Source organism: Zingiber officinale, chromosome 2A, assembly GCF_018446385.1.
Source record: "Zingiber officinale cultivar Zhangliang chromosome 2A, Zo_v1.1, whole genome shotgun sequence".
Taxonomy (NCBI): Eukaryota; Viridiplantae; Streptophyta; class Magnoliopsida; order Zingiberales; family Zingiberaceae; genus Zingiber; species Zingiber officinale.
Window position 1 is genome coordinate 76,798,380 of NC_055988.1, and position 27,704 is coordinate 76,826,083.

The 27,704-nt window shown below is 35.7% G+C and overlaps 1 protein-coding gene across 5 annotated transcripts; it reads left to right on the plus strand.

Annotated features, from left to right (window-relative positions):
• Positions 1-5,778: 5,778 nt before the first annotated feature.
• Positions 5,779-22,063, plus strand: LOC122041243 (diacylglycerol lipase-beta-like). 5 transcript variants are annotated; one of them, XM_042600868.1, is made up of 14 exons: positions 5,779-6,224; positions 8,004-8,133; positions 9,791-10,010; positions 10,086-10,186; positions 10,787-10,908; positions 10,987-11,078; positions 11,674-11,779; positions 13,916-14,070; positions 16,049-16,176; positions 17,401-17,531; positions 19,535-19,632; positions 19,717-19,985; positions 20,112-20,478; positions 21,590-22,063. In XM_042600868.1, exons 1-14 carry the CDS (start codon positions 5,793-5,795, stop codon positions 21,657-21,659), a joined length of 2,421 nt encoding a protein of 806 aa, XP_042456802.1. In that variant the 5' UTR covers positions 5,779-5,792; the 3' UTR covers positions 21,660-22,063. The 5 variants fall into 5 exon arrangements, with proteins under 5 accessions (XP_042456802.1, XP_042456803.1, XP_042456804.1 ...); XM_042600869.1 differs by having other exon boundaries at positions 16,052-16,176; XM_042600870.1 differs by having other exon boundaries at positions 11,677-11,779.
• The last annotated feature ends 5,641 nt before the right edge of the window (positions 22,064-27,704 follow it).

Here is a 27,704-nt window from a genome sequence, read left to right on the forward strand (position 1 = left end):
TTAATTACAAGGAATTAAACTTAATGCATGATTATGTTATGGCATACATCAAAAGAGAATAATTTTTAAAAGAAAATATCCTATTACTACATGATGTATGAATGTCATGACATGGTATTTTTTGGATTTTTTTTTTCATAATAAGACATGAATGCAAAAACTAGACATGATGTCATGGCATATGATGGGCAAACAATCATGGCAAGATTTAGCATAAATAAAATATACCTAGATTAACTATCTAAGTATCCTTAAAGTCTTAGCTAAACTTACACCTTAAACCTAGATTGCCCTAAAGTGCTTCAAGAAAATGCCAAAGCCTAAGTTTGCATTTCTTATTCCCTTGATTAATTTATGCCAATTAAAATAAACATGTCCTCAAATGTTGGCATATTCCATTTTTCCTCAATAGTAGCACTTTTAAATTTAAGGCCCGGATTGCCTTAAATTGCCTAAGAACATACCAAAAACCCAACTTGATAGTTCTTATGAATTTTTCAATATGTGCCATTTAAGATTAAAATCAATTCTTCCACCATTAGGCACATTTTACTCTTTCAAGGAGTAATCAATAATTCCATTTCATTTTCAAAGGTTAACAAAAACCTTGAAAATGCTCCTTGAGTGTCAATTTCCTCAAAGTTGGGTTAACTACCCTTCTAATCGGAGTTGACACTCTCTAACCCATCTATGGGGTAGAGAAGATGCTCCTAGGAACCCAACACCTATTGGTGCTCCTTGGATGCTATAGGTACTCACTAGGGATAACTTCCCTAGATACCTTCCTAGTGACCTTGTTGGGCTTCTTAGAAGTCTTGGTCACATTTTCTAGGTCAACTCTAGGGATAACCTCCCTTGTGACCTTGTTTGTGACTTTCTTAGACTTCTTAGAAGTCTTAGTCACATTTATTGCAAAAATACTCTTAGGGATGACTTCCCTAGTATTTTTGGCTTGACCACTAGACCTAGGGTTTGTTCCATAACTATATGGAACTCTATGGTAAGAGGGCACATCCTTCTTAGCCTTTGGTTTGTATCCCAAACCTCTATGGCCATTGGATGACTTTTGTACCCCTAAACCTAGGTTATGCTCATTTTGCCCTAATAGGATATTTTCCATCCTTTTTAGGGTCTTTTCAATTTTATCAAGTCTTGACCTCAAGACTTGATTTTCCATCACTAAGTCCTTAGTTTTTGGTTTTCCATTAAGTTCATGAGCATTTTGTTTCTAGGCTTGTATCTTACATCCTTAGAGTTATCGCCTAGGTTTTTACCTACATTCCTAGCCTTAGGGATAGTAGTTTTGGCATGTAGGGCCACATGCTTTTCCTTAAAGCCCTCATGCTTCCTATTCTTATGGTAAATCGCATTAAGATGATAAAAATTTGACCTAGCATGCTTTTTACCATTTTGCAAGGGAATAGGCTCAATGAATGTTACCTTCTTCTTTACCTTGGAGGCTCCCCCTTGACTAGTGCCTCCTTGAGCCTTGATCATCTTCTTCCCCTTGGGGCATTGACTTCGGTAATGCCCTTTTTGTTGACACAAGAAGCACACAATGTGCTCCTTGCTCTTCTTTGTCCCGGGGGTGGTCTCCTTGAGCTTCTCCTTGCCCTTTTGTGCCACTTGGCCCTTCTTCTTGGCCAAGTTGGGACACTTGCTCTTATAGTGCCCATGTTCCCTACACTCAAAACATATTATATGATTTTTATTATTAATTAAAACATTTATACCTTCTTGTATAGGGATGACACTTGCTCCTCCATTTGATATTTCTTGAATTTCGGAGGTGGCACAATCTTCTTCTTCTTCACTTGACCCGGATGTAGAAGCTTCTCCTTCTTCTTGATCCGGCGTCACCAAGAATTGCTCCCCCTCAATCCTAGAGGTGGAGGCTTCATCATTTTGAATGTGAAACAAGGAGTATGCTCCCTCCTTGTTCCCTTCGGTGCATTCCCTTGAGGATGAAGCTTCTTGGATTTCCTCTTCTTCGGAGGTTGAGTATCTCTCAACCTCGGGGTCCTCCTCTTGGTCTTGCTCCAAAGAGTCACCCTCTTTGGATTCTTCATGATCTTGTACAGTGGAGGGGATCTCTTCATGAAGCTTGGCCAATTTGCTCCAAAGCTCCTTGGCATCTTCGAATTCTCCAACTCGAGCCAAGATGTGGCTAGGCAATAAGTTGACCAGAAGCTTGGTCACTTTGTCATTTGCCTCGCCCCTTTGAATTTGCTCTGAGCTCCATCTGCTTTTCTTTAGAAGCTTGCCCTTGGAGTTTGTTGGAGCTTTGAAGCCTTCCATTAGAGCAAACCATTGCTCTATCTCCATCATAAGAAAATTTTCGATTCTTGATTTCCAAGAATCGAAACTCGTAGAAGTGTATGGTGGAGCCACCCTTGTATCAAATCCAAGTCCATCTTGGAATTGCATCTTGAAGTTGAGCTTCTTGAATTCTTTGACTTTGATGAATTTGCTCCAACTTCTTCACCCTCTAGCTTTTCTTGTTATGCTTGACCCTTCCGGTGATGATTCCGATGAAGAGCGGCCTTGCTCTGATACCAATTGTAGGATCGAAAAGAATTTAGATATCTCCACAATAGCATGATATTGTCCACTTTGGGCCTAAGCCCTCATGGTTTTGCTCTTGGGCTCTCCCCAAAAGGTCTCATGCTAATGAAGATATCTTTCTCTTATAAACCCATGATCTTTTCCATGTGTTTTCAATATGGGACTATGTTTGCAACCTTGCAACCCCAACAATCCCCCCCTCAAACAAAGGACCATGGGCTTCCCACGTCCGATCCTTGACCCACCAGGTCTTCCTGCCCCTCGGTCTACCCGACCTACTAGGACTTCCTGCCCCTCGGTCCACCCGACCTACTAGGACTTCCTTGCCTAGCCGCAACTAGGACTTCCTGCCTGGTGTCTGGTCCTCTTGATCCGAACATAGGAGCCCCCACTTTCTTTGTTCGAGGTCAATATTGTACTCACATGGTTCAATCAGACCATAGCTCTTGTGCACAGTCGACTCTGATACCAATTGTAGGATCGAAAAGAATTTAGATATCTCCACAATAGCATGATATTGTCCACTTTGGGCCTAAGCCCTCATGGTTTTGCTCTTGGGCTCTCCCCAAAAGGCCTCATGCTAATGAAGATATCTTTCTCTTATAAACCCATGATCTTTTCCATGTGTTTTCAATATGGGACTATGTTTGCAACCTTGCAACCCCAACACCAACAACTACTAGTGATCATGTACACGCATCGCATGTGTAATATAATACATTGAAATTACATTGACCCTTTATAATAAAATTATATTAATTAAAATATTTTAGCATTAAAATACTAAAGTAGAGTCATTAGGGTAAAATATTGACTTTTGAAAATATGAATTATTTGAGTTTTTAAAAATCTGAATTGTTTGGATTTTCGAGTCCCTATGAAAAAAATTAATTTAATTTAATATTATATTTATCTTAGTAAAAGAAACTAAGAAAAGTATATTCTTTTAATATTATCGGTCTAAAATATTTATAGAAGCTTCGTGTTGTCAAATCTAAGATGTGGGACTAAAGAGAACTATATTTTTTTATATAAGACAACTAGAGAAAAGTATATTTTTTTAATATTGTCAGTCTAAAATATTTATAGAATCTTCTTTGATCATATGTTGTCAATTCTAAGTTGTAGGACTAAAAAGAACTATATTTTTTATATAAAAATATCAAGAAAATTAATGATGAGAAAAATTCATAATAATATGTCGCAGCTGAGTCTCGAAATCTAGATTACTGATTGTTTCGCTTGTGAATTACTAATAAACATTGGAATTATTTTTAGTGTGAATAGAAAAAAAGATATTAACGTAAATTCATTTTAGGTTTCACCAAAGTTAATTAGTAAAGGGGGAAGATTTTTAATAAAATAGTAAGGTAATGGTTAGTTGAAAACTTGGACTCATCATCTTAAAAATTAATACGATTAAAAAAAAATAGAGCAGTTTGCGAGAATAAGTAAAAAGATCTGAATTTGAATTTCAACAGGGATGGATAATTTAGCATACTAAGTGTTATAAGTAATTTTAAATTAAAATTGTTGCTCGAGTTATAATTTTTTGAAATATTAAATTTTTTGAAAATATAAATATTTTAAAATAAGAGAGAGTAAAACATAGTTTGTAAAATCGCGATTCGGATCGTAGGATCGTACGATCCTACGATCCGGAAGCCCAAAATCGATCCAGAATCGTGCAGAATTGTTTTTGCAGTAGGATCGCAGCAGGATCGGTAGGATCGGAATAGAATCGGTAGGATCGGAACAGGATCGGAGCAGGATCGGTGGAAGCTTTGAGAGATCATAACTTTTGACTCGGATTGAACCACGAGGCCTATAATATATCAAATCAAAGCTCGTTCAGAGATCTTTAATAAATTTCAAAGTTTATCTTTAACCACCATATTTCAAACCCAAACAATATCATTTAAATCCTTTTCGGATGTCTAGAAGATTTTATGTTTTTTATTATTTTTTTTTTCATCTTATTAGGGTTTTAAATTATTTAAACATATGTTTACTTATTTTTTAGTTAGTTTTTTATCAATAATATTCTGTCATTTTTTTTCTTCAAAATAATGAGTTTTTGGATATCTATTGTTTAGTATTATGTGATATCAACCAGTCTTTAGAAGATTATTTCCAGCATTCATATTTGAATCAAAGGATTCAATAGCTTCTGTTATATACATTAAGTGCTTTGTTGACCTTTAAATTGAATTATCTTATAAATCAAGGAAATATTTTTGACATTGAATGTGTTATTATTATTGTATTAATAGAAATTTTATATTCTTTCATTTTATAATATGAAAATATAAATATTATTACTATGTGAGAATGACAATTGAATTACAAGTTAATTTAAATTTATACATGTAGTAATGTAATTTGAGGTGTTGAGTATAAATAATTGTATATATATACAAAATTAGTTATTTATTTATATGTAAATGAGTTTTAGGTATTTTTTTTCTAATTATTAATCATGTATGATAAGATTTTAAGGATTTTTGGTAGGATCGTACGATTCTACGATCCGATCCTGACCCTAAATCGATTCTGCGTAGGATCGCGATTCTACAAACTATGGGGTAAAGTGATATAAATAAAAAAAAACTATTATATGGACAATTTAAAATTTATTGAAAACATTTTTTTAAAAAAATAAAAAATATATAAAATATAAAAGAATTATAAAACAATAGATATGAAAATGATATAAATTTCAAAGAAAATCATATTTTTAAAATGAGTCAAATATAAAAAAGTATAATAATTTTAATTAAAATTGATTATTGTAGCAGTTTCTACATTCATTTAGTAGTTTTTGTTTAAACTCATTAAATAAGTTTATTTATATATGTGCCGATAGAAAATAAGATGTTTTAAACTGATATATGAAAAGGATAATTTTATTAGAAAATTAAAAAGAAACCTTAATCATTTATATTATTATTATTTTTTAAAAAAATTATCAAAATAATATTCTACTTATGATTTAATATTCAAAATATTAATCTTAATTTTAGTGATTGAATTGAAACAAACTTTTATAAGGTATTTCAATGTTGCCCGTAATTAAATGAACTTTAGTAATTAAATTGAAAAAAAAGGACAAAAGTTACAAAACAAAAACAGAAAAAAAACTAAAATTACTAGAACTAAAATGAAATTGTTCCACTACTTTTTTTTCATAGTTTGGTCCGCTGTAGCACTGGCGGTGCTTCTCCCAAATGGCTAAGAAATCCTCGCCCAACCTCCTCCTCCCTGTCTTCGCTTCCCTCATCCGCTTCCGCCCCTTTGCCGCCCTTTCGGTCTGCGTCCCTCGCCGGAGGCCCTACCGCTCCTCCCTTCGCATGGACCGCGACTTCGCCTTGGGACGGTCGACACTCGTCGCCAAGCTCCGCAGCGTCCGATGGATCGCCCTCCTTCTCGGGCTTTCGAACCTCTCCGTGATCCTTTTAGGCGTCTTCCTGCTTATCTACCTCCTCCGAAACTGCTCCGGCGATGAGAAACTGCCTTTCGCTGCCTCGATCTTGAGTGCGAGCATCAGGGTTCTCGCCATGGTCGGCGCCGGCAAAGCGCAGCATGAGACGGCTGAGATAATTGTTAGTTTCCCTATTGAGTCCGCTGCCGCTGATGCTGCCGTTCGTCACGAGAGACGGGTATTTTAGTTTCGCTGTTTTCCATTGATATTGTTCATTCAATTATAGAGTTCATTGCAAATCCAGGTATTTCATTTTGACGAACCTATTAAACAATTCAACTATTGCTTCCTCTTTTTTATGCGGAAAACATAAAATTGGCTGAGTTTGAGTACAGAATATGTTTTCATTGCATACTTCCTACTACCTTATGGCTGAGAAGATTTACTGCAAACCTTTGCACTTCACTGAATTACTTCAATGGAAGTTATTTGTGTTACTGCAGCCGGAGCTAATTAGTGCTTTTATAGGACATCCTTCCCTGGAAGCATGTAGTTGCTTAGTGTTCATGCCTATTCCCTATGATGGTATATAATGAGATCTCTGGTGCTTTTGGCATCTTCGTCCATCTATCTTTCTTTTTGTTGATCCAAATGTCATCAACCCATTTGCAGGGATGGTTGTATATATTTATTGTCACATTGCTAACATAGAACATGTTTGATGGATGGTTGTGGAAATGCTTTGATGGTGTTAATATCTAGCGTTGGGGATGCCGGGTTCATTTTATTTTATGTTTACATCAACCTTCAAGGAATTACAATGCACCTAATAAAATTTGTAATTTTAAGAGGGTATTAATATACTTGAATGAACAAGTAACAACTCTAATTTCTCTTTGTATTTGGTCTGCTTCCTGTTTGTTGAAATTTTAGAATGCCATGGAGCATGTTGCATTGGCTTGTGGACCGAATTCTAAGCAACAAACTTCCTTGAGATTATCCATGCTAGTTTGTGATGGCCCACGTGCCGTTGAATGAACCCAAGGTTTGCAATCCATTGCCATTTCTGTTGATGGGCAAAGCTTATCATTCTTCCCATTGGACAGAGTCATCATTGCCTCAACACAAAAAGAGATGATGATATCAACAAAAGCCGCAGTGTGGCACTGCCCTTGTTGGTATCATTTGAGACTCAGTTTTTGCTCTAGAAGAGATAGGGAGGAGGAGACTTTGGAGTGGACATGGAAAACTTTGGTTCCAGTAAGAGGAAAGCACGAGCAAAGGATCCTAGAGGAGGATACATAAAGGGGAGGGGGGTTGGAGGGGAGGTTTCATTTATTTGCCTCAGTGACTGGATGATTTCTCTTTGGCTATAGAGGCTTCCTTGCTGCCTCATGTTGCATGGGGAAGAGCAAAATTAAATTGTGAATTGGGTGTCTAAGTAGGGGTGTTATAACTTATAAGGACGGATCACTCTCGATCCGTTTGCTCATTTGACCTCCTTACACTGGAAATTACAGAAAAACTTGTGATAGAATGTGCAATAGCACTGGGAGAGAGTAGAAAGGAGAGAGATAATTGGATTCATCAGAGGGAATTTCTAACCTCACTCAGCCATTGTTTCGTATGGACCTTAGAGTGACTCATGTTGTAGTAAAATAACTTGGTCTCAATTACATAAACTAGTCTCAACTAAAATCCAATCATAATTAAATGCTTAGTCGTTGATTATAATTGATTGATCTTTAATTATAATTCATTGGCCGATCCATCTTGATTCCAAACCATCTAGTTGATTTGTCCATCTTTCTTGTTCCCCATCCATGGGAGAATGAGTCCCTAACATATATCCTACTGTCACCATAAGTCAGTTTCAGTCAAGGCTATATACTTGTTATGAGCACCATGCTAACTTTGTCTACTGTGTGTTATCATGCTGTTCTTTTTTGCTTCAGATATAAATTCTTATTACATGGATGATTGTTTCATTATTCTTTTACTTTTTTCCTTTGAGTAGCTAAGGTATAAAAAGTGGCTATGGTGGACCAGATTTGGGATAGCAGTCACAGTGTTACAATCCATTGGAGCAGCCTACTTAACATTCATCGCATTAACTGATTTATCTCATGGTGGATCTTGTCTTTTAGGTAATTCTTGTTTTCTTTTGAGTTCGGTTGAGATTGTTATACCATATCTTGTCAACTTTAGCTACTCAATATGTGCTTTATGGTTTGCATCAAGAAATATGCCTTATGGTTAGAGACACTTTCCTCAGCTTAACTATTGTTAACCTGGATTGTTTAGCTATTCAATACTTGTATGATAGCTCTATCAGTAAAAAAAATTGATGCTGCTATTGAAGCTAATTGTTATCCATGATAAAAAAGCTGGAAACAATTTTCATTGGTTGAAAACTAAAAATGCACTCTACTGGATAAAAATTCAATCCTGCACTAGTCAGAAAACATGAAAATTTTACCCATTTGATTTTAACTTTGGTTGTAGTTAACCAATCAAGAGCTCAGTTATTTGTTTCTTTTTTCATGAGATAAAATATCTCAGTAAACTTTTGAGAAGAAAATTTATTTTGCATAACTTAACAATTATTTAATTCAAAATAAGTGGATATGATGTAACAGGGTTTCTCACATTCACAATTAAGTTTATTGTAGCTTAATTATGCTGCATTTTGAGGCATCTACCACTTTCATTGGGCGCTTTGGACTTTGGATGCTATTTACCAGATTATTATTATTAGTTCATCTATTTCAGTGTGTTTTAGTACATTTATTTGCGTTGTTTGATTAATTTTCTTAAACTATTCAGTCTAGCTTACAGAGATTTGACTCGGTTAAAAATTGTTCTTTGTAGTTTCTGTTTGTGATGTAATGTAATTTTGAAAGTTATGACTTTGTGGTACAATTTCTGTTGTACAAAGTATCAGCTAATAGATTGTGTTTCTGACTTGGATAGAAGAGCTTGTAGGTTGTCAGAGTGGTGAAGTATTGATTTTGCATATTAATAGATGACATGTTTGTATGGTTACTCAAAATATGATGTGTAGCTTATGCTGCTAATGTCTCATTGGCAACTGGTAATTTTTTCCTATTATTCATAAAAAAGGTGATTTAGATGAAGATTTATAGGATAGAGTGAATTGTTGAAAATGAAGAGGATCTTCTTGATTGTTGTGTAATCGTCATGTGCCCTTTAGTTTAGAAAATTTTAAAGGACGGTCATATTGTCTACTATACTTAGTACATCATATTGTTAGATAGGAAATAACAAGTAACAAATGTTAAATGCAACATGGATAGAATTACTAAAATAGATGTGTTGGATCATTAGGATTTTTTTTTTTAAATTCTACCATCTTGGAGTAATTTGGTGTTCCTCTATAGATAACAGAATCAGAAAAGCAATTTAAGTTGGTATGGATTATGACCAATAATTTCTGATGCCTGATGTTAGATGTTAGCAATTAATTGTATTTGGTTCATGAAGTTGGGTTTGCATGTCTTTATTATAAATAAAAAAAAATCAGTTATGCTAATTTATTCATTGTGGCAGGTTAATCATGTTTGCCATCTCTGAAATCGCATAGTTTGTCCATTAAGTGAATATGCCGATGTTAGTTTCTCTTTTAACACTAGATTGGGAATAGGCTTATCTTGTTTGAGCATTATGATTACTACTCAATGCCTTCTGTGTATTATTTGGATTCTTTTGGCGTAGAACTTGTTTTCTGCTTTCTGATCTTAATTGCTAACTTCCCATCACTTGATTGACACAATGGTGTTTTAGGACAGCATACAGTTAATCAAACATGGAAGAAAATTTTAGTGGTTTCTTTTCTTCTTCTGGCGTGGCTTGTTGTAATCATACAGCTTTTTATGGGAGCTGACATATTGAGATGGAGGTCATTTTATTCAACACATGATACCGCATGGAAAGCACACTACAGTGAAGTGTTTGATCATGGAATTCGGGAGGCTTTGTGCTGTCTAGGACGCGCCAAGTACTTGTATGGTCTTTCAATAATTTCAATTCATTTACGTCGACTTTTCTATTTCTTACTTACATTTCTTTGTTTACTCAGGAGTGTTTTGGAAGAAGACGAGATTTACTCTGTTGCAAGGTTGCTAGGTGATCTTGTAGCATATCGTGCATCAGGAACAGGGCATCTTGAACTATTGGCAGGTCTAGTTCTTCATAAAGAAGAATTTTAGAATCTATAAGTGATTGAATAGTTGATTTTTTTTTTTTTATTTCCTCTAAAAGTTTAAAATTTTAAGATAACAAAATCTTCTTTTTGACTTATGAAATGGTATCTTTATGTTTCATACTGCAAACAATTAAACTCTGATCATGTAAAACATAATGCATACTAGTTCGTTCTTGCTCATGCTTCCACTATAAATTAAGAACTACTTGTAAGTTGGGATTGGGAACTTTTGCAATGGGTGATTCTGGCTTGGAGGTGAGTACAATTTGATGCTACTTAGCGATCACAGATACAATTGGTTAAACAGTAAACTCGGGATGTTTGGAACTCTATGATTAGAAATGTGACATCTTCTCAAGTTATATATCAGAAAACATAAGACATTTTTTTGTGTGTAAAGCAAGTATGTTCCTTTAATGCTCACTTTGTCACTTCAAATATTGTTGTTCTTGCTTTAGTTAGATCTGATCTGGTGGTAACTTCTATTACAGATGTCAATGAAACATGTTTTAGTTATTTTTGATGCCTAAAATTTTTATCATCATGCTGTCCTTTTTATCATATTGTTTGCTCAGGACTTGCTCTATTGCAAAGCCAGAAGCAGGTGCAGAACTTGCACAATAAGCTTATGGATGTACCTGACCAACTTATTGAAGATGCAGCATTCTTCCATCAATTTGCTGAAGCTGCATACACAGTTATAATCAAAATTCTTGAGAATGTTTATCTCCTCTTCAGAATGTTTTCTACTCACCATATCTGTTTCTGAATGCAGGGACCACTGCTTGATTTTGGTAGAAACCCTATCTTGTTTCCTTGTGCATGGCTCTATAGACAAGGAATTGTGACTCCCTGGGCTCGGAACAGGTTTTTATATCTCATCAGTCATGATCATATTTGTTTTTTTGACTATACATGTGCAAAAGCCTTTCCTGCTAGGATCACAGTGAAAATAAAACTTTAGTAATGCTACCTCTCTCTAAAATGGTGGAACAGACTAAACTAGTTGAATAAATCATTAGCCACAGATGCATGATGCATCAGCATCATCCAGCCATGTTTGTCCCAACATGGGATGGCTATATGAATCTTTTTTCTCAAATTGATCTGGTGTTAGTGTATTATTTCTTATCCAAGTTGCTTCCATAGGCCATTGTATGGAGAAAAACAAGTACATATATTTTTGTGTTGTACCTTTGTCATGGACATTAGTACCCAGAGGCCATAGCTATCATCTTACTGATATGTACATTGGTCACAAACCATAAAATGCTAGCCAAATATGAGTTTTCTGTGCATTATTAAGTATTATTTTATATAAATGTTTGATAGAACCATGAAATGTTATTCAGGACTTGTGTTTACTGGAGCCTCATCGAGTATTATTTTATATGCCTAGACAATCAGCTTTCAATTTCTTTTAGGACAAAGTTCAAATGGTTTCTTATGATTCCTTTGTCAGGAGGCCTTCACTTGAAGGTGATAATTGGTGGCGGGGACATGCAGCTGCCTTCCTCAAATTTGTCAATTTACCTCCTGAAGCTCTTTGTATGGGTCGAGTCAGCCAAGTAAGCTATTGATATTCTAGCCAAGATTTGATAGCCCTTTAATAACCACAAATGGTTACACCCTTTAATCCCATATAAAGACCACTCTTAAATTTTATATATGTAAGTAAATAACCACCTCTAGTAAGCCATCATGACTATCTAACATCTTAAAGGGTTGTGGCAATCCATAAAAGCTTTCACAACGACGATTCTCATGCAATTTGGTCCTCTTTCCAACATTGTGATGTGTATTAGGACTTTAATAATGTCCATTCTTTTGGCCCACATTTAAGTGCTATTTAATGCACTAAGATGTTCTATCCATAAGAAAGTAAATGCAGAACGCTTTCTCAATTGACTTTCACTATATATTTCTTGAGATATTGTCCATCGCATGGCTAGTCACATTCACTATATATTTCTTGAGATATTGTCCATCGCATGGCTAGTCACATATGCTCTTCTATGAGGAGTGATAAGTCCAGTGTCCACTTTACCCCGCCCCCATGCTCGTAAGGTTTAGCAGCATACCGAAGATAGGTGTTTATTCAGTTTTTTTTAGTTCAACTCATGAGAACCAGTATGTTGATTTCCAAACGAGATGAGCATGATCATCACAAGTTCAAGAACCAGTTACAACCTGCATGAGAAAGTCTATAGACATTTGATAAATATCAAAAGAGTTTTCATGGTGAATAATGGACAGGAACTTGCTCTACAATGAACACCTGCACATTTTTGTACACATCACTGTTCTTGTAGGCCTAAGATTATTTACTACTATCCAACAATGGAAGCATAGTGTGTATTAGTGTAAGCGCAGAGTTGAAATCCAATTTGAACATTACTACTAGGGACATTTAATAATATTATCTTACATCTCTAAGGATCAATCACTAATATAATACTAGTTTATAGATCATCCAATTCTGCAAGATAATGAAACGTGAAATACAAGATCTATTTCATTAACATAGTTGTGCATTTTTGTTACATTAGTGAAATTGTCTCTAATGCACCTTTACTGACAAAGCATCCTATTCTTAGTTTGCTACTTCTAGAAAAAGATTGAGTTATGTTATTCATCTTCTGTAGACCCTTGAGTCTTTTCCTTTTCTCTTAGTCTACTATGTGCTACCATATGAAGAAATCTATTTGATTGCTTTATTTTTGAGAATAGCCTAATTTTGCAAACCTTGAATCTAGATACAATAGCTATGGTAAGAGGTGCCAAATGGGCTGAGCCGCCTGTGACTCTACCTGACCCAGCTAACCTGCTGGGCCGGGCCCAATGCTATATGTGGGTCTGTGCTGGGCATGGGAATCATGGCTCAGGCCTAGGCTCGAACCAGGCCATGCTCGGGTCAGCATGGCTTTTGGGCCAAGTTTGACACACCATTTTCTTTTAATTAACATTAATATTAATTCTAAATATATTTAATAAAATATCAGTTTAATTATGAATATTCTGTTTTCTGGCCCAAACTTAGGCTTGGCACTAGTGCAAATTAGGCTGGTTTGAGCCTGGCTGTGCCAAACCCAGTATGAAAACTTTTGGATTAAAACTTGGGCATTCCCTGTTGACACCTCTAGCTTTGGTGCAAAAGGCTCAGTATTCCATAGACTATACAGAATCATGCAGCTAACTATCAGAGATACAATTTATTCCAACCATAATTAGGATACAACGAACATGTTTTCCTTGATTAACTATTTAAAACATGCGAACTTGGATGATTTGTGATTTTATCAAAATCTGCATGTTGCTAATTCTTCACTTGTCGTTTGATATAATACAGGCTTTGTGGACAAATAGTATGCCTTTTTTTTTATATAGTTTAATTAATTTGCAACTTGGCACTTAAGTTCAAGGGAAAATAAATATATTTTTGTCATCTTTTCACTGAAAAGTACTAGATAAACTCATAATTCTAGTTAGATTTTTCATATGCCTTGGCCTGATGTACCTTCCTTACAAATGATGAAGATGTTTTCTTCAAAATGCATACTATGAAGATTTCCTTCTTTATACATTTCTCTCACTTGAGCAAGCTGCTACTGTTTGACACTTCTCCCGAAATATGCATCATATTTTCATTTCATTATTTGATGTTAGATATTTCACCTTTTTTATTCATTATTATTATATCACAGACAAAGAGGGAGGCTGCTTATTTTGTGGTGGTTCTACATGATAAAAGGACTATAGTAGTCGCTGTACGTGGAACTGAGACACCTGAAGATCTCATAACAGATGGTTTATGCAGAGAGTGTGACCTTACCATGGAGGATTTGGATGGCTTGATAAAGTAATACTCTTCTCTTTCCATCTTTCATACTCTTTTGCGAGAATGTTCTCATGGATTCACTTGTACATTTGTTCATTCTAAAGTTACATATACAGAAAACGAGAGTAATGCACATGGTTCTAAGTGGTATACCTTTGATACTACGATATATGCTTTGCTCTACTAGGTCTAATCATTTTTTTATTCCTTGACGTGAAATGAATATCTCGAGCATTGACCATTTGAATTGCTTTCATGTTTTTAAAGTTGTTCCTATATGATATGATCCGGTGGTAAGGATCGGGGGCCCACAGAGGAAGGGGTCAATGGCACGGGTGAGTCAAAGGTCCGGCCGAGCAGGGAGGAATCTCCTGGCCGACCGGCCTGGGTAGACCCCGGGCCGGCACGAAGACAGCTTGACCTCGGGTTGAGCTTCCGACGCTCACAAGCTCCTTTATAGAGGAACCGCTATATCGAGTAGTTGAGCTGCTAGGCCGAACGACATAACAACTAGTCGGTGCCCCATCCGAGTATGTGACCGATCGACCGTCTCACCCGGTCCGAGGTGCGTGTATACCCGGGCGCTCGGGAGGCCGAGCGATCAGCCCGACCGGCCCGGTTAAAGACAAAGGGCTTAGAAGATGACAAAAGGGGCAGCTAGTGATATCATTCTCGAGACGTCTGCCGCCGACAAGCAACATGGTTGGCGGCCGGGCCGTACCAAGGATCGTACGGAGGAAGTTTCCGCTGCCATGACAGAGACATGCTCGGGCAATTGAGGTATGACGTCAGACATGCTTTTCTGACACAACCATTCCAAGGTATGCTTTGAGGAACGTGCACGCCTTGGGAAGCGTGCACGCGCCTCTCCGGGGTCCTATATAAAGACCCCCGACTTCGACGGAGGTATGATTTTCTCCCATTCTACTGTAGCCACAAGTTTCATTTTACCTGTGTTTCTTCTCGCCATCGTCTGATTTGAGCGTCGGAGGGTCGTCGCCGGGAACCCCCTTCCCGGCCCAACTTGGTTGCAGGTTCATCGGAGACTTACGTCGTTGTGAAGATCACCTGGGAGCAGCAGAGAGCGCCACGTCTCCAGTTTCCATCGACTCAGTGCACGGACATAATCATAATAAATCTATTTGCGATCATAGGTTGTGTTGGATTAGGAAATGGCTATATGAAACAATGTGACTTAGGAGGTATTTTAATAATCTCCAAGATTTGTATTGGCGATGGCGAAGTATTAAAAAAACCCTATGCAATGAGTCAACTAACTCATTAACTTGATAAGCTCAACCAATAATTCAAAATTCTTAAACTTAAGTTAATAACAATTCTCTCATATAAGCCTTGTAAATCCTCATAATTAGCCTAAAACTTTCCCTTAGGAACAAACTCTACATCCTCATCCAAAGGCCCCAAGTCTCTAGTTGGTGGCATGTGATGTTAATCTAGTAGCAACCCACTGCCACATCAGCTGCCTGAACCTAGTATAGTTTGTTATGAAACCTAAATGTCATGATCAATCCAACTGACATAATTGACTTATTGACTTGATAGATGTACCCAACATTATCCAGCAAGCCATGTTAAAACTAGATTGATTTTGGAAGCTAGTGTTTCATGTCCAATTATTTGAAGTTGGCTACACGAATCTTATCCCTCCACTGAGCCAGGCTGCCATATGCAAGGATAAATTATTAATAATATTTAAATCAATTAATTTTTTTTTTCTAGTCAAAATTTCTTATTCCTTGGTTAATGATAGTCCCCTGAAGGGGTCTGAGTATGGATATATAACTGGCAAAGAAATTCCATAGGAATTTCAAAAGCTGAGATCAAAATTACAAAAGGAATTACCAGAACTAGACAACATGTTATTGGTTGATTATACTGGTTCATTTTAATGCTTATTGATCCAAATATTGTCATCTTTATAATGCTTTCCTCCATGTTCTTTCAATTAAGCTGAAGCTTGAGTTGTTCACTAATGCAGCAGCGAACATTTACCTTCAGATGTTAGACAAAAAGTTCTGTCTTCTTTCCCACATTATGGACATGCAGGGATTATTGAATCTGCCAGGGAACTTTTCATCCAACTTGATGGCCAATCTGAAGTTAAAGGTTAGACATCAGATTCAGATCTATGAGTTATTCTTTTACTAAATTAGTTTATTGCTGCCTTTAACTATTCTTTCTTCTTGTTTGATATACTCAGATAAAAAATGACTTTCATGCTTGATAATGTTAGAACCTAAAACTTCCAGTTGGAGGGAATCTGTTAGTGTTAGCTTCTAACACTCTTGTGCATCTTTGTTGCTGGTCTTTGTACCTTTTAACTGTTAACCTTATTTCATTAGATAAAAAGTTGATACTTTAATTTGTCTATGGGTTGCTGTCAAAAGTTGATACAAAGTGTTGTTATCTTATTATGCTTAACAGTGAGTCTGTTGAGAATGTTGCTACTTGTTAAAAATGTTATAATTTCGCAAGATGAGGTAATGGTCATGATCTGTTAATTAGTTGTTTGTTGAGTTGTTAAACCAGAAGCAAGATCTGCTAGATCTTCAACCTGGTTCCTCTTTCCTCTTTCATTAATATAGTTAATCATTTAGAGTGAAGCGAGAATTTATGCAACTCTTTGTCTGGGAAATAAAAAAGAACAAGTGCCGCCTATGATCCAAAGTCAAAATATAAGGTATAGAATTCTAAAATCAAGAATACGCATATTTCAGTAGTTGAATTTGAAGATCTTTTAAGAATCTAATATAATAAGATAAGAAATATCAAATTGGAAATTTTTTAACTTACCTCTTAAAGTTTTTTCGCTTAAACTTTATAGAAATTTCAAACCGCATTAAGTTGCTCATGACCATTGGAAATTTTATGTAATAAGGATCTTTTGGATTAAATGGAAACTAAAATCTAGAACTTTTGAATTTAGATTAAGGTTTGCAAATTTTTTGGACAAAATTGTCAGTGGTCAAACTGAAGTTTTCCCTTGCAATATAAGATGCCAATTTGATCTTTCATGCACCATGGAACTTGAAAGATTATTAAAGTTGCAGGTTAGTTGAGATTGTCAGTGGCCAAATTGAAGTTTGTTCTCTGTTTGGCAGTTCAAGAAATTTCTTTATGCCAAATAGCTATGAATGGAAGCAAGTTTGTTATATATTTTGGTTAATACTTTTGTCAACATATCCTCTTCTTTTTCTTTGCTATGCCTATGCTTGTATGCCCACAATTTGATATGTATGTCTCTATTTTACTGGCAGAAAAATTGATCCAGTCTTTTATATATCTGTAAGACTGTAAGTTTATGTTCTCACTTATGGTATGGATTTCCAGATTCCTTGCCATCTAAAAAAACTGGGTTTTTGTCATCCTTGTTGGCACCTGGATCTGAATGCCAGGGATACCAAATTTGTGTCGTAGGCCATTCTTTAGGAGGTGCTATTGCAACATTCTTGGGATTAAGAGTGAGTAGCTTTGGTTGATTGCTATTTATCATTTTTTTGTGCAAATTTGATTTCTTGATCCACCTAATTTTTTTTAATCATATGTTACTTCTAGAGAATCTCAAAATATAAAACTTGTATGCATGTGAGACGACGCCATTTATAATTGTTCATTTCAGTACTTCTTAAGTAGATGTTTTATTCGAACTGAATAAAGAAAGGTGGAACATAGCCATTATGAAAGTACTGTTCTTTACTTGGTTAAAACCTAAAACGTTGGTACATTCATGGATCAGCAGGGGTTTGCTACAGAAAATGAAATAATTAGTACTCTAAAGAAAGACTTGGACATTTTTCATAGTTCAAGTTCACTGACATCAAAGGTGGAACAGAGCCATTATGGAGGTTTTGTTCTTTTCTTGATTAAAACATAAAACGTTGGTAAATTTATAGAACAACAAAGGATTGCTACAGTGAGTGAATTAATTAGCACTCTATATTGTACCTCTTATGTGCTTAGCAGATCTATTTTATAAGCTGAAGACTTTAAACTTGTATGGTCTGTATAGAATTTTCTACGAGTTAGAAACAATTAAGCTTAAACATTGGACACTTGAGTCTTAAAAATCCCCCTTTATTGCTTCTAGAATGTTGCTTAAGGAGATTCAATCACTTTTGGATTGTCTCCTCATACGGCCCTATGTAAAGAATCCATTACAATCTGCTATAAATGAAAGCCCCAACATAAAAAGTGCAAGTTTATTTTTTAAATACAGTTTTATTTTCAGCATTATAGAGGATGTGTTTGGTGTTTAATACACTTTACTCATACTACAACAATAACAACAACAATCAAGCTTTACCCCACTAAGTGGGGTTGGCTATATGGATCCTTCTATACCCATTGAGTTCTATCCCCTACTATATCATTATCTATACTTGAATAAATTTTATCTTATTTTATTGTTACCCCATTGAGTATTTATTGGACGTCTAAGTACATGTTCGTACCATCTTAAACATGTCTCTCGGAGTTTTCCCTCAATAGATGTAACTCCGACTTTTTCTCTAATATTTTCATTTCTTATTTTGTCCATCCTCGTATATCCACACATCCACCTTAACATCTTTATCTCTGCAACTCTTAGCTTCTACTCATGTGTTTTGAGTCATAGCCCAACATTTAGCGTCATATAACATAGCAGGTATAATCGCCTTTTGGTAGAATAATAGGGTATGGTATGTAGCATTGAAAATCTGATAGAGAGGATCACATTTAGAGAATACAAGTATGGAGATGGTCACATATAGAATATAAATATAGAAATGGAATCCACTAATCATAGAAATGTATTCAGTTGTGATTTTAAACATCAGGTGTACATTTGTGATTTTATTACTAGATCCAGGTGTGACGAATGAAATGAATCTGTGCTTTCTGTTCTTTCTGTGAGTAAAGAAGTTTTGATTTCACTATTTTTAGATTGTCAAAATATGTGATGCAATATATATTCAGTTTGTACACCAACTAATTAGATGGCTAAGGTAAACAACTTATAAATTGATTTGTTTACATTCTCAAATTATGTTTAATTTTATTTTTTTAATCTCTTGAACAACAATTTTATTGTCAGTCTGATTGCAATCATTGAATGATAGTTATAAGAAATGTGAACTGTAGTATGCAATTTGAAGCATTGTTTAAGATGATTTGAAATAAGGAACTGGTAACTTGTTTCGTTCTGTTGCTATAACTACACAGCAGTTTGATGAGCACGACAATTGCTGTAATATGCTTGTACTATTGATTGTTCTTAGGTCTACACTTATACTAGTGATTTACTTCACTGAAATTTGGAGTATTAGTTACGATATACTCGTTTTCGTATTTAGTTCGTTCTTTTATAACTTAAATGTTCTTCTCAATGTGATATGTTCTTTTGGCATTTTAATGTTCATGTTTAACTTTTTTTTGCTTGATGTGTGTGTGTGTGTGTATAATTTTTTTATTTTTCTCTTAACAGTTATATGGAAGACACCCAAAAGTACATGTTTATGCTTATGGAGGTCTTCCCTGTTTGGATTTTGTGACTGCTGAAGCATGCTCCAAATTTGTTACTACGTAAGCTCAGTTTGCATTTTTTTTTCCTGTGCTTTTTTTTTTTTCACACTGGACCTTTAACTAATCTAAATAAATTCCTTGTAGTATTGTATACAATGATGAATTCTCTGCACAGCTTTCAGTTAATTCAATACTTAGGCTTCGTGCATCTGCAATTAGTGCTCTATCAGATGATTCTTTGGCTGAATCCGCCATGATACAAAAACTTGCACGCCGAATCCTGCATGCTAACAAGTATGATGTAAATGAGCAGTCCTATGACCTTTGTGCCTCACCATTAAGACAAAACTGTGTGGCAACATTTGAAAGGAATCACATTTCTAAGAGGTGGCAGTCAAAAACATCGACTACAGGTGGATATTTATGTACTGTAATTTAGTAATCATAACTGCTGGTTCATGATGATTATGCTTTACGAACTGTTAGTTACATCTGAATTATGGGATTTACCTGACAGAAATCTTTATTATTTTATATAGCAATTGAACCAATGAATCAAGAGCTGTGTCTGGATGAGACAGCCTCAGGTGATGATGCTTCAGAGTTGGCGATTTTGGTAGATCAGGATGATGTGAGGTTAAACTCTTATGAAATTGTCAAGGATCAGATGGCCCAATGTTTTGAAGAAAGAACATCATCTGTTCAAGCATCAACAGCACCACCGGAAATGTATCTTCCGGGCTGTGTTGTTCATATAACATATGAACCAAAAAGAGTCTTGCCTTTCTGGAGAAGTTGGACAGTCCATGAGAGAGACCACACCTTTAGAGCTTTTGTGGCAAATAGGGAAAGTTTCAGAGACATCAGAGTTACTTCACGTATGTTCATTGATCATCTACCATGGCGGTAAAAACCTAAACTCAGATCCTTCTAATTTTTGGTTAATATTTATTTGTTCATTTCCTAGGCACTGTCATTGGAACAAAGGTGCAAGCAATGCAACATAGTTTATGGTTTTGTTAACGATATCTTCCATTGTCCAGTTTGGATCAGTTAGGAACCAAACCAGAACTTTGGTTTGGCACATCAAGATTGGGACTGATGTTACACTGAACCAAAATTGAAGCAACAATATATAGTTCATTTCAGTTAATATGATGCTATATTAGCTGAAGTTGGTAAGGAATTGAGAAACCCTCATAGCTGGAGATGATGGAATATACTATATTATTCTGACATTGGATAGATGATGTTTAACCGTGAAGATTTGAGTTGATTGTCGGATTGAGAAACTGTCACTGGTTTGCCACATTCTCTCCAAAGGGCTCAAGGCTGACGGGGGCAGAGCCGCCATTCATCTAAGGAAAGACCCACAGACATGATGTTAGGGGATTAAGGAATTGATCCTACCTACCTACCCACCCACCTACTTGACTCTAACAAGTATCTGCTGGACTAGGTCACCTATTGTTATTGGTTGCAGAACCTAAAGTGTGCACAAACACCAAATTGGCAAGAATATAATACACATCAAGCAAGGTCCTAAGACATTCTCGGTATCTGAGAGTCACCTTGCCTACTTTTTGCTGGGAAGATCCTACCTTTGTAGAGCACACTTTGCACTTGTCATGAAACTTTGCAAGCCTGACATGACTGAATATATCTGGTCTTAACTGAATGGAAGAGGATGCTGCCTTGCTTACAATGCCTGATCAACAATAATTTCATCAATAGTTGAGGGACTCTCATCCCATATTTCACCGTTTTGTATTCACATTACAAAAAAGTAAACTCATTACATGTTTGTTTTATGCCCTATTCTCTAACCTAGTGACATTTACAAGTTGTCAATACCCTAGTTTAAATTGGCATGCCCTTAACATACATTTAGGCAATGACACTAATGGGAACCTACATCGATTAGGTGCATTTATTTTCGAAGTAGAATTTTATCTTAAATATCTGATCCGTTTGTATCATTGATTCTATCTGTTTGTTTTTGTTTATTGCTACGCAGGTGTCATTATGCCATGCAGAGAATATTGAAAGAACAAAAGCTTAAAGGCAAAATTCATGCGATTATTTAGACGAACAGGGCACATCCAAACTTAATTTACTGGATTTGAATTCAGAAGTTGATTACAATTTATTGTTGTGCATACCCCCTCTTTAAGCAGGCATGAAACTTGCATCATCCACCTGATCAAATGTTCAGTTCTGTCAAACTCTTCTTCATGTGGATTTACATCCCAAATCAAAGAGCACACATTTTGCGGTATTGCTATGTCAACACGGATGTACATATGGATGGTGCCGATACGATACTGACCCAACTTCTCTTATTGTATTGGTTCAATTATTTGACATGCATTCTCTCATAGGAATACTATATCATCCATGAACAAACACTTCACTTTTTACCTTTATTCATTTCCATTTGTTATCTTGTATTATTAGCAGATATGTCATTAGTTAGTGGATTCTTGCATAAGCAAACCTCTCATCAGTTAGTGATTTTTTAGTAGAATTTTCAGCAATATATTTGTTATGGTTTTTACATATTGCCTGATCAATATATTTAAAGTCATAAAGTTCGTCCCAGATTAACAACTAGCCCATGTGATTATATCTAAGATGAGAGTACATGGAAACGGTCAAGGTGGCAACAGGTAACCAAGTTTTATTCTATAGTTTGTTTTTGCTCTGTTGACTAAATCCTGCTAGTTTGCTGAGTTGAATATCTTAATTTGTTAGTTAATTAATCTTTTTCTGTACATTTTATATCCATTTCATACCTTTATTCTCGTTCTGCAATCAAATAATTCCATTGAGCTTATATAATTATTTCTATGTTATTTGAATGTATCTTTGTGCCTTTTCGCACCTGACCTGTTTGGGCTGTGCCCAGCGCGATCTCATATGGGTTGGGCCATGTCTAGCACAATTGCTATGCCCTGGCCTGACATGGTTTCGGGTTTCAGTGGGAAAGAAAGAAAAAAAGTTAATTTTATATATTTATCTTCAATTTGTTTTTCATTTTGTTTTTGGGGTAATTCAGTATTTAGATGTCGCCCTATTAATCTTGAAGGTAGAGGATTTTTCCTTTTGAATCGTGTAAATAAGGATTTTAATTTTTGAATTTTTAGAAGTTAACTTTTAGGGTTCTATTTGAAATTTAAACCTTGGTCTTCTTGTAATATTTGTGAATGTTTTACTCTTGCATTATACATGCGGGGAGCCGGGGACAGAATTTTTTCTCGTTTCCATTTTTTTGGCCTTAGTTTTCTCTCGAGTATATATATATATATATATATATATATATATATATATATAAAGTATGTTTCTGTATTAAACTGTGCAGTGGTAGAATTTATTTATGTATCCTTTTAATTTACATGTATGTAATTTGGAATTTTATCTTTAGTATTTAAAATTGGATTATGCTATATATATATATATATATATATATATATATATATATATATATATATATATATATATATAGTCGGGACGCTTAGGGACGTCCGGACATATAAGGGACATTTAGAAGTGCGCAGGTAAGAATGTGTATAGGTTAAAAATTATAGGTAAATTATTTTTCCCACCTCCTCTATAGCACACCCCCTTCTTTCTCCTTTGTTAAATGATTTTTTTACCTCTCTTCTTTAAAATAGTAAGTTATTTTATTTTTTTTCCAATTTTATTTACTTTCTTAGTTTTATTTTTTTCAATTTTATTTACTTCCTTAGTTTTATTTTTTAAAATAAATTTTATTTATTATTTTTTCATCAATTTTTTTTTAATCCATATTTTACTTTTAAATTTTTTATAAATAATAACCCCTAAAATTTATTATTAAAAAAATAAAGATTATAAGCGAATCCTCTATCTCAATATCACCTGTTCTTGTGTCTCATTCATTGCCCCAGTTCATTGTTGGTGGCACTGTCGGCGGCCTCCGACCGCCGCTTCGATTAAAACTATATTCTAGGAGGAAGGTGAATGCAGTCGCCATTGGCGCGATCAACTTCGAAATTCGGTCGGATTTGAGTCTCTGCTTAAATTCGGTCGAATTTCGACGTCGATCGTCCTGATAACGACTCCCGGGTTCATCTTTCCTTAGGGTATAGTTTTAGTCGGGGTGACGATCAGAGGTCGCCGGTAATGGGCTCGAGGCGATGAGTGAGATAAGAGGACAGAAAATATTAAGGATAAAAGATTCAATCTCATATTATAAATATAAAAAAAACATGACATTTTTATCGAGAAAATACTTTAAAAAAATAAAAAAAATTATATAAAGATAAATAATAAGATGGACTGGGAAGGGAGTGTATGCGAAAATCTACGATAAAAAAAATAAAAGATTATAAATATATAATAATAAAAAAATAAAAAAATTAAAATTATAAAAAAAACTGATTAAAAAAACAAAAATCAATAAAATAAAACAAAACAAAATAAAACGTGACACTACCCCTCAAAATATATATATATATATATATATATATATATATATAGAATTTTTATTTTGATCCATATGTTTATACTATTTAAATTTTTACAAATAATAACTTTTAAAATCTAAGATAAAAAATAAACAAAGATTAAAATATATAATAAAAAAATTATTCAAAAAATAAAACTGATAAAAAATAAAATTAGTTAAAAAAACAAAAATTAAAAAAATTAAAACAAAAAAAAACGTGAATAAAAAATGGGAATGAGGAATAAGGAAAAGGATAGAAGATTAAATATAATTATATTATATGGTGGGTCCGGGGAGAGGAGGGTGTCAGCATGGGTAGAAAAAGCAGCTCTCAAATTATAGATCTCTAACATCGTACTTCGTGCACATTCCAAACTGTTTTTATTTGAAATGTGTCGTGGGCTTAGTATTATAACTCAACCAATAAAACTCTAAAAAGTAAATTCTTACTAACATAACTGGGGGCTTTTATAAAATAAATAAAATAAAAAAACGTGGGTATATAGCCCTATGAGCCCTTAAAAACAAATTCAGTTTAATATTTTTTTTAAGTTTACTACTGTCACACAACTCCTAAATTTTAAAGATAAAATTTTATTCACAGAGCTAGGATCCTAAAATAAATCAGAGAGTCAATCATACTAGGTACTTAAATTGGACGTCTAGGATAACAAACCTATATATATAGCCTAGGCTGTCGTGGGCGGTGACCTTCTAATTATGCAAATAAATTTTTGATTTTAATATTTAGAGGTTGAGTTGCAATATTAAGTATAAAAAGTATTTAAATTAAATTTTTTTTTGGGTATACGTTGGGTGTGTGTGTGGGGTTAGGTGTGTAGGATATCAAATATATATATTACTAACTTGATTTCTTTATAAAAAAAATATTCCTTTTATTCTCTCTCCCTTTCCATCTTCTATCCAAATCGGTGGCGAGAGAAATTGATGCAGGATAACAAAATATATATATATATTGCAACACCTTACACACCTCAAAAATTTGTTATCCCCGTGCACACCTTGAAAAAATTTCAATTTGATTTTTTCTACTTAATACTATAATCTAATCCCTAAACCCTAAAGTCAAAATCTTATTGGTATAACCGGAAGTTTAAAAAAAATAAATAAAAGGAAAAAAAATATTATTTTGCTGTTTTGTGAGGGCGACCCACGGTTATCGCCCATGAGAGCGTTAGAACATCCACTATGAAACTTCTCCTTCTCAGAATAACACTGAAGGTGGAGAAACCTTACACAATTTATATCTCTCTCTCAAATGAAATAGCTCACAAGGAAGAAGAAGAAAAGATATTACAATTTTGGTAAAGCTTCTCCTTCTTTGAGTAGCTTGAGGATGTAGCAAGGATGAGAGTTTGAGCACTTGAACTTGAGCGCTTATGAGCAATGGAACAGTGACTCGATTTGTGCCCAAATCTTCCCTTTTGAACACTTCGAAATTTAGTCATTTCTTAGCTTTTCATCGCCTCTAATCGATTAGAAAGAATTCTTAATCGATTATGAATTTTTTGACTTATCTGTTGAACGATCATTGACTTAAAATCAATGGCTGAGATTACTCTATTTTGAATCTTAATCAATTAGCAGGAGTCTTCATTCGATTAGTAACCTTAATCGATTGCACAATCGATTTGGCAACCTTCTTTCCTAGCAAAGAAAGTCTGCTAATCGATTGAACCAATGCCAATCGATTGGGCAATTAATTTGGCAACTTTTTGTGCATTTGCAGATAGTTTCTAATCGATTGCACCAATTGGGTAATCGATTAGGCAATGATTATGTATGCTTGCAAAAAACCTTTAATCGATTGTTCCAATCGATTAGTATTGTCTTAATCGATTTGAGCAATCAATTTGACAATTCTTCTATGAGTCAGAGCAAATCTTTGATCGATTGCATCAATGGATTAGTATAGTCCTAATCATTTGGACAATTGATTTGAAAACTCTGTGCCTCACAAAAGGCGTGCAAATTGATTGCACAAATCGATTAGGCTAATGCCTAATCGATTGACTAATCGATTTGGGAAACCACATCTGTTGGTGCAATATCCCTCAGGTCAAGGTTGACCTGGGTAACCAAGCTGAGTCTTGGTTTGGGTTTAGATGTTTGACAATAAGATATTGATTGAAGAAGAGTCAAGTAGGTCAAGGTTGACTGGATACTTGACTGGGAAGTCCTAACTGGGATGTTAGGCAAAATGAAAGACCTAGTGAGTGAAGCTAGGCAGTAAGAAAAGTCCTGGTCAGTGAAGCCAGGCAGAAGGAAGTCCTAGTGAGTGAAGCTAGGCAGAAGAAAAGTCCTAGTGAGTGAAGCTAGGCAGATGAAAATCCTGGTGAGTGAAGCCAGGTGAAAGTCCTAGTGAGTGAAGCTAGGCAGATGGAAATCCTGGTGAGTGAAGCCAGGTGAAAGTCCTAGTGAGTGAAGCTAGGCAGATGGAAATCCTGGTGAGTGAAGCCAGGTGAAAGTCCTAGTGAGTGAAGCTAGGCAGATGGAAAACCCTAGTGAGTGAAGCTAGGTGAAAGTCCTGGTGAGTGAAGCCAGGCAAGGGAAAATCCAGATGGATCAAGGATGATTGGACATCTGGTGTTGGAAAGTCCAAGTAGGTCAAAGGATTGACTGGATACTTGGCATGAAAGAAAAGTCCAAGTAGGTCAAAGGGATTGACTGGATACTTGGCACAGAGAAAAGTCCAAGTAGGTCAAAGGGATTGACCGGATACTTGGCACAGAGAAAAGTCCAAGTGGGTCAAAGGGATTGACCGGACACTTGGTAAGTGCTAGCGGTCAAGGGAGTGACTAGATGCTAGGCATGACATACCAACAGTCAAGGTTGACCGGATGTTGGTTTGGGAGGTCGGACTTGGTTTGACAAAATCACGTCGGATCGATCGATGGATCGATCCAGCTCTGATCGATCGCTGGATCGATCCGCACTCGCCCCAACAATAGATTTCCGGATCGATCCGTGGATCGATTCAGAGGTCCCAATCGATCGCGATCGATCGACGCTGCTTCGCTCGATAAGCGCCGGATCGATCCGTGGATCGATCCAGCGCTTCAGAAAGCAGAGACGCCCGGATCGATCCGTGATCGATCAAGCCTCCCGATCGATTGGGAATATTCGAATCGATCGGGATCCGACCGTTGGCGCTGCAGGCGTGTGATGGCTGCGGCATATCTCTTCACGGTTTCATCTCAGATCTTCGCCAGCTCCTCCACAGCACTCTCAAAGCTCGCGATCGCCAGTTCTTGAAGGTTCTTGGAAGCTCTCCGAGTCAAGAGGCGGATCAAAGGCAAGAAGAGAAGCTAGGGTTAGGGTTTTCTGCATTCATTGTAAGCTTTGCGCTTGTATTTTGTTTCCCTTTCCTTCTTCTTGTACCGAGAGTCTTGTAGGGCTTCTCCGCCCTTGGTAGTTACCATAAAGGAGAGTTTTATTTAGTGGAGGGTGTGTGTGTTGGTGTGGATCCTTGGATTAGTCACCTCTTGTGAGGTGGATACCAAGTAAACCAACCGTGTTAGCGTTGTTGTATTTGTTTCTGTATTTTCCGCTGCATATTCTTGAAGAAACAAGCAACGCCGAGCAACGCCGAGCAACGAGCGAACGCGACGAACTATTCACC

Bases quoted from the DNA above. Each gene is read 5' to 3' on its own strand.
- LOC122041243 (XM_042600868.1), top strand. From the start codon at position 5,793: ATGGCTAAGAAATCCTCGCCCAACCTCCTCCTCCCTGTCTTCGCTTCC. The intron at 10,187-10,786 runs GTCTAGTTCTTC...TTGTTTGCTCAG, and splicing joins GCATCTTGAACTATTGGCAG to GACTTGCTCTATTGCAAAGC. The intron at 10,909-10,986 runs GTTATAATCAAA...TTCTGAATGCAG, and splicing joins TTGCTGAAGCTGCATACACA to GGACCACTGCTTGATTTTGG.